This window comes from Odontomachus brunneus, unplaced genomic scaffold (assembly GCF_010583005.1).
Source record: "Odontomachus brunneus isolate Ranch 3 - 2012 unplaced genomic scaffold, Obru_v1 Obru_scaffold_147, whole genome shotgun sequence".
In the NCBI taxonomy this organism is placed as follows: Eukaryota; Metazoa; Arthropoda; class Insecta; order Hymenoptera; family Formicidae; genus Odontomachus; species Odontomachus brunneus.
The window spans coordinates 742,674-754,619 of record NW_022639597.1 but is presented as its reverse complement, the minus strand read 5'-3'; the positions used below and the strand labels follow the sequence as shown (position 1 = coordinate 754,619).

At 40.2% G+C, this 11,946-nt stretch overlaps 3 protein-coding genes and 1 long non-coding RNA gene across 5 annotated transcripts in view; 2 read left to right on the top strand and 2 right to left on the bottom strand.

Moving 5' to 3' along the window:
* Positions 1–1,451, bottom strand: part of LOC116850497 (protein henna) — a 7,370-nt gene extending 5,919 nt beyond the window's left edge. Inside the window, exon 1 of the mRNA XM_032828829.1 lies at positions 1,249–1,451. Within this exon, the coding sequence (XP_032684720.1) occupies positions 1,249–1,326 (78 nt within the window). The 5' untranslated portion in view covers positions 1,327–1,451. The remainder of the gene's footprint in view (positions 1–1,248) is intronic.
* A 78-nt stretch (positions 1,452–1,529) lies between these two features.
* Positions 1,530–5,845, top strand: LOC116850498 (mitochondrial basic amino acids transporter-like). Its single transcript, XM_032828831.1, has 4 exons — positions 1,530–2,591; positions 3,125–3,377; positions 3,888–4,015; positions 4,221–5,845. The coding sequence occupies exons 2-4, from the start codon at positions 3,344–3,346 to the stop codon at positions 5,316–5,318; spliced, it is 1,260 nt and encodes a 419-aa protein (XP_032684722.1). The 5' UTR covers positions 1,530–2,591; positions 3,125–3,343; the 3' UTR covers positions 5,319–5,845.
* Positions 5,846–6,744: 899 nt separating this feature from the next.
* LOC116850496 (kelch-like protein 10) lies at positions 6,745–11,065 on the top strand. 2 transcript variants are annotated; one of them, XM_032828827.1, is made up of 8 exons: positions 6,745–6,997; positions 7,168–7,483; positions 7,564–8,016; positions 8,244–8,413; positions 8,619–8,788; positions 8,988–9,146; positions 9,410–9,614; positions 9,799–11,065. In XM_032828827.1, exons 1-8 carry the CDS (start codon positions 6,768–6,770, stop codon positions 10,106–10,108), a joined length of 2,013 nt encoding a protein of 670 aa, XP_032684718.1. In that variant the 5' UTR covers positions 6,745–6,767; the 3' UTR covers positions 10,109–11,065. The 2 variants fall into 2 exon arrangements, with proteins under 2 accessions (XP_032684718.1, XP_032684719.1); XM_032828828.1 differs by lacking the exon at positions 8,988–9,146.
* Positions 10,819–11,424, bottom strand: LOC116850499. The gene is made up of 3 exons (XR_004379363.1): positions 11,285–11,424; positions 11,064–11,206; positions 10,819–10,974 (listed from the first exon to the last, which is right to left on the bottom strand). It is a non-coding gene; the product is annotated as an uncharacterized LOC116850499 (long non-coding RNA).
* Positions 11,425–11,946: the final 522 nt, after the last annotated feature.

Below are 11,946 nucleotides of genomic sequence, written 5' to 3'. Positions count from 1 at the left end.
ATTCAGAAGCATGGAAATTGGGTGCCGTACAAATTGAAGCCGAGAGATGTTGAACGGTGTTTGTTTGCTTGTGAACAGCTGCTTGAAAGGCAAAGACGGAAGGGATTTCTGCATCGCATTGTGACTGGAGACGAAAAATGGGTTCATTACGATAACCCCAAGCGCAAAAAATCATGGGAAGTTCCCGGTCATGTTTCCACGTCGACGGCCAAACCGAATATTCACGGCTCCAAAGTCATGCTCTGTATTTGGTGGGACCAGCTCGGCGTAGTGTATTATGAGCTGTTAAAACCGATTGAAACAATCACAGGCGACCGGTATCGGACGCAATTGATGCGTTTGAGCCGAGCATTGAAAGACAAACGGCCGCAATATAACGAAAGACACGATAAAGTGATTTTGCAGCATGACAATGCTCGACCCCATGTTGCGAAAGTGGTCAAGACATACTTGGAAACGTTGAAATGGGAAGTTTTACCCCACCCGCTATATTCTCCAGACGTTGCTCCCTCTGACTATCACTTGTTTCGATCAATGGCACACGGCCTGGCTGATCAGCACTTTCAGTCTTATGAAGAAGTAAAAAATTGGTTCGATTCGTGGATCGCCTCAAAAGATGACCAGTTTTTTCGACGCGGGATTCGTACGCTGCCCGAAAGATGGGAGAAAGTAGTGGCCAGCGATGGACATTATTTTGAATCATAAATATATAACCATAGTTTTTTACAATAAAGCCTCGAATTTTGGAAAAAAACGGCGGAAGCAAAATTGTACACCTAATATAAACAATATGAATATATATATATATATATATATATATATATATATATATATTCTGGTCACAAAGAACGAGCTGATTAGTTTTTAACACTTGAGAGTTGTATTTTCCCATTTATTTTCTCCCTTTACTCAATAGATTCTACAATATTTATTATGGTTGCAGGTGCAATCGGAAATGGATACTTTTCCGGAACACATCTGTCTTGTCTAATGAAAAAATTGTCCCATTGCACAAGAGGATGGGTCTCGATACTCACACCGAAAACAGACGAATAACCTAACTGACAAATGAATAATTTTCAACGATAATGGGTCGTTTGTGTGTAGAGAAATCGTCAAAAAATAGGCAAAGTCACAGTCAAAATTTATGTTTCTAATTGAAGTTATAATACAATTAAGAAAGTAAGTTTTAATAAAAAAATTAATAAATACGTTTTTATTATATTCTTCTATAACACTTTGTCTTACCGTGTCTGGGATTATACGGTCAAATGTATGTTCTTCCTTTTCAAATTTTTCTGCCGTTTGTAGAGTTCTTTGCATCATCGTATCCGTGAACTCACGTGCAATTGAACGAAATGAGTTAGCCTTGCTATTTGGAGATGCTGCAACGATGAACTGCTGTTACGCACGATGTGTTGAACGGTTTTAATAAGACATTTGGTGGAAAAGCAGCCCATACAGATATAGAAAATATAAATGATGTTTAGCGCAAGCGCGTAAGGAAATAAGTGAAGAAGGGTCGCGGGAAGTTATCGCAACGTTAATGGCCGATAACACTAAAGAGTTTATAATATAAACTCGAAGTTCGTGAAAAAGTATTCGTTTTATATTCGTGTGCATGTACAAATATCGCGCCAAATGTCATATAAGAAAAATGTACAATAAACAACATCAAACGACAATCCTATTTTATAAATATTATTACAAATAAGTTATAAAATTGCAAAGTTGGCTAAGCTATATGATTATGCGTGTTCAAGAAAAGTGAAGTGAAAAGTGAAGTGAAGTGAAAAGTGAAATTATAATGATTAATTCCAAACGTTATCAACATTTTTTAATAACACAAAATAATTGAAACGCCCAGACATTTCTTCCAACATTTCTCTCGTTTTTGCGAATGCACGATATTTCAATATATTTTTATCATGAGAGACGCGGATATTAGCTTTTCCTGACATTTTTTTGCGGATATTCCTCGTGCCTGCACCTCATATTTCTATTTGTCGTATTCTCCCGTTCATCGAGAGGAATTTAATTTAATTGAGTCGGAGCGACCTCGATATAACGATGCTCCTCCATTTCTCTTCCCTTGTACAGCGGGAATGCTTTATGTCGGCATTTTTGCGCTATTGATCTGAAGCTGTATTCAGCACATGTACCAACAGCTTGTCGTTGCATAACTATTTGGCAATATAATTTCGTATAAAATAGGCGTATACGAAATGCTTCAGGCATATATATACGTAGTATATGCACTAGTAAAATGGAATACCTCGTACTGTACGTAATGTACCGAAGCGCCATCAATCTTATCGTGAAATGTTTGACCCGCGCTTCGCCCGGTCACGGCAGTAGGTCGTGGCGCGAGATGTAGAAATGTTATTAATATTTCTTTTTCTTTGCAATATATTGCGCACTGTCACGATAGTATTTGCGTGTATACGTCAGCACACACGATATATATGTGATTTGATAATGCAGCTGGTGATCTTTGTACCGAGGCTCGAGGAAGTTGGTAGAAACCCTGATTTCAGTAAGAAAGAAGATTCAACGAGGGAAACACGCGGCCTATTTTGTCCGGATTTTCGGTAAGAAATTGTCGAGTTAGGAAGAAATGATTGTCACTATTTATTTTACGTGACGTGTTCGGTGATAATGGAATTTGATAAATATTGTTTGATGATGTGATTTAGTAAGGAAGGAAGTTTAGTGAAGTGATACTATCACAGAAGAATACCAGGTCTTCCAAATCATGAAAAGGTGCTGAAGTGAAATGTGAAACATGGCACCAAAGAAACTATTTTTCGATTCGTTCGACGTCCGTTCAGTTAAAAGTTAACTGTTCTCCTAAATACAATCTTTCGAGTCTGTTAGTTTTGACAGATCTGATAGTGCAGTGATATAAAATAATATTCAAATCGACGACGATAACGTTTCTGTAATACACTGCAGTTGACTTCTGTGGGTGCGTTCGGGGAGCGCGCTATTAACGCTAACGCGTTTATTTTTATCACTTTTTATGCAACAAGAATAAAATGACGCGTTGATAGCGTACCGTCTAAACGCAACCTATGTTTCTCTTTAAGTAACACCTTCTTATTGGGAATTTATTATTTTGCAGGAACAAGCGAATGTTACTCAGTCGTATACCTGAGGATTAATTCAAGAGAATCTGCGATCGATTTTACATGGATTCGAATTTATCACCCGCTGCGATTAACCGATCTGCTATTTGCACCGCTTCTGATGCATGTCTGAGAGGAACGCGAGTCGAGAGCAGTCCCTACAGAAGCAGACGGTTCTGCAAGTGGAAAAGCGTTGCAGATAACACAGGCCAAACATGATGCTCGATTTTTTCGCCGGATGCTTGGGAGGTAGAGTGTTATCGTGAAAATTGACTTTCTACGCATTCAATTTAAATTCTATTCTTTGAATCGCGCTTCTACTCAAGTAACTTGAAGTAACTTGAAGTAACTAAAAATTGAAGTAACTGTCGTTATCGACATATCACCGTTGTTGACGAAATTTTGAGTGTTTGTTCGATAAACAGATACAGACAATTTATTTAAGATTTAAACTCGCTTTAGTTATCGTCGGTTCCTCCATGATACGCGAGAAGCTATTTTAAAAGTCACTTTATGGCGTGATATGGTTATCACAGGTCAGAAGTAACGTATGTGGAAATATGACACCACAAATATCTTCGTTCTTGTAAAATTTCCGATACGAAAGCAATAAATACAGTTAATGTTCGTATCATTTTTAAAGTTTAATGGCGAAATCATGACTCACCTTTTTCCGATAATTATTATGTTATATGTATCATAGAGCTCTCATGAAAGAACTTTTATCTCGATATAATGAAGCCTTTTTTTAAATATCAGGATGTGCCGGTATTATTGTGGGATATCCCTTGGACACGGTCAAGGTTCACATGCAGACGCAGGATAGTCGCAATCCGAAATATCGGGGCACCTGGGACTGTCTGCGCACCATACTCGCGAGAGAATCGGTATTTAAAGAGAGATTACTTACGTTTCATATAGAAAAGCAAATAAAATCGATATATTCGCAGCTGCTATCATTCATTTCAAGAACTTTTGTTTCGTGAGACTAAAATGTTGCATACAACTAATAAAATTATCAAAATTACGAGAACAGTTCGATCGCAATGTCATAAATCACACGACATGTTGACATGTATTTTTATGTCATAGTTGACTGGTCTCTACAGAGGTATGACCTCTCCTATCGCAGGGGTTGCAGCGGTGAATGCCATCGTCTTCGGCGTGTATGGGCACACTCAGCGACACTTGTCCGAGCCCGATCGACTGTCGACGTGCTTCCTGGCTGGCGCTTCCGCCGGGCTCGCTCAGACTCCGGTCTCTAGTCCAATAGAGTTAGCAAAAACACGATTGCAGTTGCAGTCCTCAACCCGGGGTAACTCGCAGGGACCAATGCAATGTTTGAAAAAGATTTACCGACGGGAGGGCTGTCGAGGAGTTTTCAAGGGCCTCGGCATCACGTTTCTCAGAGAAGGTCCGAGTTACGGCGTGTACTTTGTGACATACGAGGTACTGACAAGGACTTCCTCGAAACAGCCGATTTCGACGTTTCACATGCTGGTCGCGGGCGGCCTCGCCGGTAGCGCTTCCTGGGTGATCTCCTATCCCGTGGACGTGATCAAGTCGCGCATTCAGGCGGAGAGTGGCAATCGTTACTCGAGCGCTTGGGATTGCCTGAGGAAGTCCGTGCGCGCCGAAGGATACACCTGCTTGTTCCGCGGCTTAAACTCGACGATCCTTCGCGCTTTTCCGACGAACGCGGCGACCTTCACTGTGGTCACGTGGACGTTTAGACTATTCGGCGAACAGCCGAGTGAGGCGCCGAAGAAGGAGGAGAACAGCCTGACTTCGAGCAAAGAACCGAGAAATCGAACGACGAAAGGCTACGAATCCTTCGCCAGCAAATGGAACGCGTTCTTCGACGGTATTTCGAGAGGAAACGGTTTCGCCGCGTCATATTCCACCGCTTCTATGTTGTCCATCAGCGGATTGATGCCTGACAACAGCGCCTGCCTGCTGCACAATTGCAGACGATCGGATTGCAAGCACGACGTATTGGAGCAGAGGAACGCGTCCGAGAGTTGGGAAAAGAGGAAGATAGAGTCGAGGAACGACGAAGAGCTCGAGGAGGATGAGCAGCTCGTCGACGAGCAAAAGCAAAAGGACTGGTGCAACGTCGAATCGGTCATAACTACGTGCACATGTAATTCGCAACGCGTATTCAATGTTTCGAAGCTAGGTAATACCTGACGCTATTACTTCGGCCACGAGCGTGTTCAACGTGTCAATGCAATCAAATGACTCGTACGAGAAAGAAAAATAATACTCTTCCACGGAGATTCTTTCTAGCGATTAAATTAATAGACAATGAATTAATATAACAAACATAATATTGTAAAGTAGAATATATAGATCGAATGAATATCAATAAGTTACAGAGTGTTTTATGTGAAGAAAGTTGGATATGAATGAGATAGATTAAGTTGGGTTAGATTTTATAGAACAAAAACTCATGCACCTTAAATCCAACATAATTAAAGCGACAAATCAGTAAGAAAATACTGAAAATTATTGATAGAATGCTTCGCGAACTCGTTGTACGTACGGATTTGTAATAATGGAAAATATCCTGATTCTCTTTCTGTTGTTTCTCTCTTATCAAAACTGTACGACTTAATCGAAATTGGCGTATTTTACACCTGATCATAATTTATGTTTTTATAACGCTTTTTTTAAATAAATCGACGCAATATTAATATCTGCGTCAAGCACCCGTATTATGAAGCAGGAACAGCAAGATCTCTTTTGTCAAGCAGCAGTTTCCGACTTAACGGCGGACATGTAAGACCACATGTCAGCCAAACGCGACGTTTATTCGCTTTTTAAAAATCACACAAAATAGTTTGTATCCTGCTTACAATCCTCTCATTGCTTCCATTCCCCTTCACGCCCTCCTACGTTCCCCCGGTGCAACCGGCCTTCGGCCTTCGATCCCTCGGCCCACGTGTCAAAATTTTGACATATTCTAAATTCCAGCACGTATGAAACTGACACGCAGTGGCGCGTTTCAGCCGTTCTCGATTATCCTCAGTAATTGATCGCGAACAGAACTTTATTTTAACCACGTCTTCGTCCTTGCTCGGAAAATCATCAAGTCGCGAATTGCAGAAATTAAACCACACCAAGATCAATACGTTCTAACCTTAAAAATAAGTTCTACCTTTTCCGAGTGATTCTAAATTCTCAGGAAATAATTACTCTCACTCGGTAAGTACAAAATAAAAATTATTAAATGCAAAGTGTATATAATTTTTTGACAATACAATACAAAATAATAATTTAACATAGATAAACTATCGGAAAAATTAGATTATATTTATAATTATGTGTTCCCTCTCTATTATTTATATCTAATCAATATAAAATTGTAGGATATTGTAATATGAAATTTTTAATATATATCATAATTTAACGTTGTAATAATGAATTTGACATCATTATTTTTAATCTTGTACGATGTTTCAGAGCTTCTATGAGTTCAAAATCTGCAAAAATATTATTCGTTATTTCTTTCTTTTTTCTTAGCAGAGATTCGAAGAAGTCACTTATAAACCAATATACATCTTAATGCTGTAATTCACGGTGTATCGTGCTGTCATCGCGTGATTGCAAACTCGCGCCTATTCTTCGAGTTTTGATATGGATATAGAAGTCAGCACTAGTAAGAAAAAAACCGACACAAAATGCGACACGAACAGCCAGCGTTTAATAGCCGAGAGTGGAGGCCGTTGTATGAGCACGCAGGCCATGCAATCGCTCTACGATTTCCGACAGAACAATCTGCTTTGCGACGCGATCTTGCGACTGGAGGACGGCGGTGTCTTTCCGATTCACCGGGCTATACTTTCAGCGTGCAGTACTTATTTCAGGTTTAACTTTAAGACATTTACAGACTTAGACATATTTCTCATCGTCATCGTAATTATCTCAGAGCAATAACTATCCAATAATTCTAAATGTTTAATAATATTTTGAAATAAATTTGGCGAAATAAATTGCGTTGATCGTTATGACACTTCTAGCTCGATCGATCTTGCAGGACTCTATTCACGACAACGTTGCACTCTCGTGAGAAAACTGACGTCCTTTTGCCGGGCGTGACGAGCCTAGTGATGACTCTTCTGCTCGAATATGCATACCTGCGATCAATTGACATAAATCGCGAGAACGTGTGCGAGTTATTGACCACGGCGGATTACCTGAATATTCCGGGCGTAGTCGATCTGTGCTGCGATTATCTGAGAGATAATTTGGCGCCAGAAAATTGCATCGGCATGATGAGATTCGCCCGTGAACACTTTTGCAAGAAGCTGGAGAACGACGTTTACCGTTTCATCATGGGCCACTTCGTGGAGGTGCGGTTTGTACGGTGATATATTTATTCGCTTGCGCATGTCGCTCGTATCCTTTCTGCAATCTCTTCAATTTATATTAGATATCTCAGAGGAGCGAGGAGATCTTGCATTTACCCATAGAAGAGCTGCGATCATTAGTCGGCGCGGACGAACTGAATGTGAAGAGCGAACAGACGGTCTGGGAACTGGTGCTGAGGTGGATAAATTACGATCCAGAGTCCAGGAAGGATCATATAGTCGATCTGATGCGGAACATTAGACTCGGTCTTTTGGACACACAGTTCTTCTTGGAGAACGTCAAGGATCATCCGTATGTCCTGGGCAACGACGCATGCAGACCGATCATTATCGAAACTCTCAAGTTCCTTTACGACCTGGAGATGATCACGCAGAAAGACGGGGAGGTTCCAACGCCGGAGATTGCGCGACCTCGAGTCCCGAATGAGATTCTTTTTGCTATCGGTGGGTGGAGAGGCGGCTCGCCGACAAATTACATCGAGACGTACGACACCAGAGCGGATCGGTGGATTCCGGTAGTATTGCTGATACTTTGTAGACAAGTGATTCGTTTTTAGCACGTTTTCAATATCCATAGAAGTTATTAATTTTTATTTCTTTCTATGTCCATATTGGAAATTTCTTATATTTAATTTGTTATATTTCAATTTCTTGGCCAAAATTAATAATTTTTAATGATTAAATATCTGATAATTTTGATTCAATTTCTTATTTTAATTTCTTGGAATCTTATATCTCGTAGATCGAGGAAACGGATCCGGCCGGTCCGCGTGCTTATCATGGACTCGCGGTAGTTGGTTTCGACATTTATATGATGGGTGGCTTCGACGGGATCGATTACTTTAACAGCTGCCGTTGCTTCAACGCGGTGACCAAGGTGTGGCGAGAGGTTGCTCCTATGAACGCCAGAAGGTCGAATATATTTCAGAGTGGCTAGTCACTGATCCGATTCGATCAGTCTTAATCTCATTGCCCGATTTAATGACAAGGTGACGGTTTTTCCTTAAAGGAAGATGAAAAAAGGAAAAGATGAAGAAACAGAAGTTCAGTGACTAGCTCGTTGATAATGTCACTGATAACGACAGTTCGTATCAGCTCGTGCTTTCGTTCGTTGTAGGTGTTACGTTAGCGTCGCGGTTTTGAATAATCTGGTTTACGCGATGGGAGGATACGACGGATACGATCGGCAAAATACGGCGGAACGTTACAACTACAAAACAAATCAATGGTCTCTTATTGCGCCGATGAACGTACGGAGATCTGACGCTAGTGCGACTACTTTGAACGGTACTGCTTTATCCTCACAATGCCGTGTAAATATATATTAAGATTCTTAAATTATCTTATTTAAGAAATTCTTTAATTTAGAAAACTTTAAAATTTCGGAAATTTTTTAATTCGTAATTCTTTAATTATTTTTTGACCTTATTTTACTATATAACACACGTGGCAACGCTCACATTGGTGATTTTTCAACATACTCCAGATAAAATATATATTACGGGTGGCTTTGACGGGCATGACTGCATGAATACGGCCGAAGTGTACGATCCAAACACCAATCAGTGGACGATGATAACCGCAATGAGGTTTCGTAGGAGCGGTGTGTCGTGCATATCTTATCACGGCTGTGTTTACGTTATCGGTACTAAGATACATATTTCTCACACAAAAATTCTATTGCGATACCTGTGTGATCGAAATTAAATGTATTTACGTACGCGAGAAAAGCAATCTATTTCTTATTAACCACTTCAGTATAAATAATACAAGCAAGATGCGAATATTAGAAAATTTAAGAATTGCGGAATAAAAAGAATGCCGAGCTCTTTTTTTTATCTACTACCATTCGTCTCATCGTGAGATCAAATTCCGCTAGGCAATTAACGATTTTTTATCATGTTGAAGGAGGCTTCAACGGGATATCAAGGATGTGTAGCGGGGAGAAATATAAGCCTTCCACTAACAGCTGGAGTCACATTCCCGATATGTATAATCCGCGCAGCAACTTTGCCATAGAAGTCATCGATGACATGATCTTCGCCATCGGCGGCTTCAACGGCGTAACTACGACATATCAGGTGGAATGCTACGATGAGAAAACGAACGAGTGGTAACCGACTCTTTGTATCGATCTGTTTTACGTGTGTGCTATGAAGTATGAATAATATCGTGAATATAATACGCGCGATTCCTTGCGATTCAGCCGACCACGAGATATTAATTTGCTGATTGCATTTTATGTGTGCAACTTGTATAGTAAGTGTTGCATTTTAAAGTCACGATTCCAAACGTAGGTATGAGGCGACAGATATGAATGTATGCAGATCGGCGCTGTCGGCCTGTGTGATTATGGGTTTGCCGAACGTCTATGATTACATACACAAGCATCGCGAGCGACTCATGGAGGAAAAGCGTCAAAAGTTGCTGGCTCACGAGGTGCGTCGAGGTCAGCAGCAACAGCAGCAGCAGCAGCAACAACAACAACAACAACAGCAGCAGCAGCAGGAGAGGACTCGACAGAATTTGCAGCTCAATTTAATCGTGCCGGCACCGCCGCCTCCACCGCGAACAAACATGAATGATAACAACAATCGCCGACTTTAAACACGTGGGTTCGTCATCATCCTAAATCAACTGTGTCACATCTGCGCCCGGCTAATTGGCCCCATGCAAATATAAGGATTATTGTCAGACGTCGACATGAAGTGACGGTCCGAAGAAGAAGAAGCAGAAGAAAAAATTTACGGCCAGTGTTGGCCGCAAAATGTCACAGCTCTTATATATGTCACATCCGTCTCATTGTTTCCTCTTGCTTACTCGTGAGGAGGATATACTTTCAGACTGCCATTTACTCAGCTTTGTTAAGTGAAATTTTTTCTCTTTGATATTTCGAATATTTTTATTTTTGCGATGCGATTTTACACGTGCTGAATATCAAGTCAATTAAACTGATTCGACTATAAACGAATATAAACCTATCTTTCGATCTAAACCAAAGAATACTTGTGGAATAAACGCCACGCGTAAATATGCATCCATATCAGCTCAGATTGGAACTGCATATGCAAAGTGCATATCGTGCAAAATGTAACGAAAACAGATGATAAACGCGAGGACGAGGAATACGGCAAACAGAAGTAAAATCTCGCGAGATAATGCCGTGGTAAACACCAACAGAAGGCGTTCGTGCACTACGTGAACAAATTTCTCTAATCACGACTTCGTATGCAATTGCGATTGCGATTGCGTGCAACGGCACGACATGAAAATAAAATTGCAGCAACTCCCGACAAAAGTCGTTGATTTATTCATGGTTCATCGTGCGAGTGAAAATCTAACTCGTGTGATTATTTTGGACCTCAACGTATCGCGGACAAATTAAAGAAGCGGTGAGTGGACAAGAAGAGGTATTTTTATTTTCTTGAACAGGTGATTAATATTATCTACTTCTTATTTCATCTTATTACAAACTGTTAAACAAAAATTAAAATTACTTAATTACAAAGCAGTAAATGTATGCTAAGTATACACATCGATACGTTACGCAATGCGTACTTACGGATTACGGTTTATCGTAGCAATTACACTATACAGGCTCTTGTTAGTCCTTGATTATTAATTAGGCTCTAGAGTTTTCTTTTTAATTTTTTAAATGTCAGCCTTGTTATTTGTCCTTCAGGAGATGATAATTTGTATAGAAACCTTCAAACAAAAAGAATAATGTAGGTAAATATTCTTAGTAGTCTGGCGCAAAATTGCAAAGAGAATTCAAATTATTACCTATTTATTTTAGTCAGAGAGAAGCCTGAGAGCGGCCACGTCATACGTTTCGGCCGACACCGATTTTCACGCTGGTTCGATGCGCCATCTGCACCCATTTTTTAGGTGGAACTACGTTCTCTCATTTTCAAACAGAGCTGCCACATGTGGGACCGAGTACGCGTAACTATAGTGCGTGCGGCGCAGCGCACACAAGCGAAGAACTGTGTACGTGTGGGCTGCCTGTCACGAACTATAGCGCTTGGCGCTTTAGGCTCGGGCGGTGGAAGAGTGCAGACTGCCGTCTCTCTCCCGACCTATAGCTATAGCTAATACTGCTAATACTGCTTAGGCCTTTTTATTATATCTTGACGCTCGCGTGTTGCTTCTCACGTGTACGTACTTTTACTATTTAACTAATTTTTACATTAAATGGAATGTTTTTTACACATAAAATACACTCGTCAACAAAATTATCGCATAGGTTTATGTAGAAATGTCGTACAATTTTTAATAAGCATAATACCGCAAAACATTATCGTATTTAAAAAATTTTTTTTTATTTCAAAAGTGAAGTCTGTACTTTAAGGAGTATATTAATCAGATATTTTGAAATTATTCTCTCCCCTTTTCGCAGTCTTTTCACAAGTAAAGACGTGTTGCGTCTCCAAAAAATTGCACAA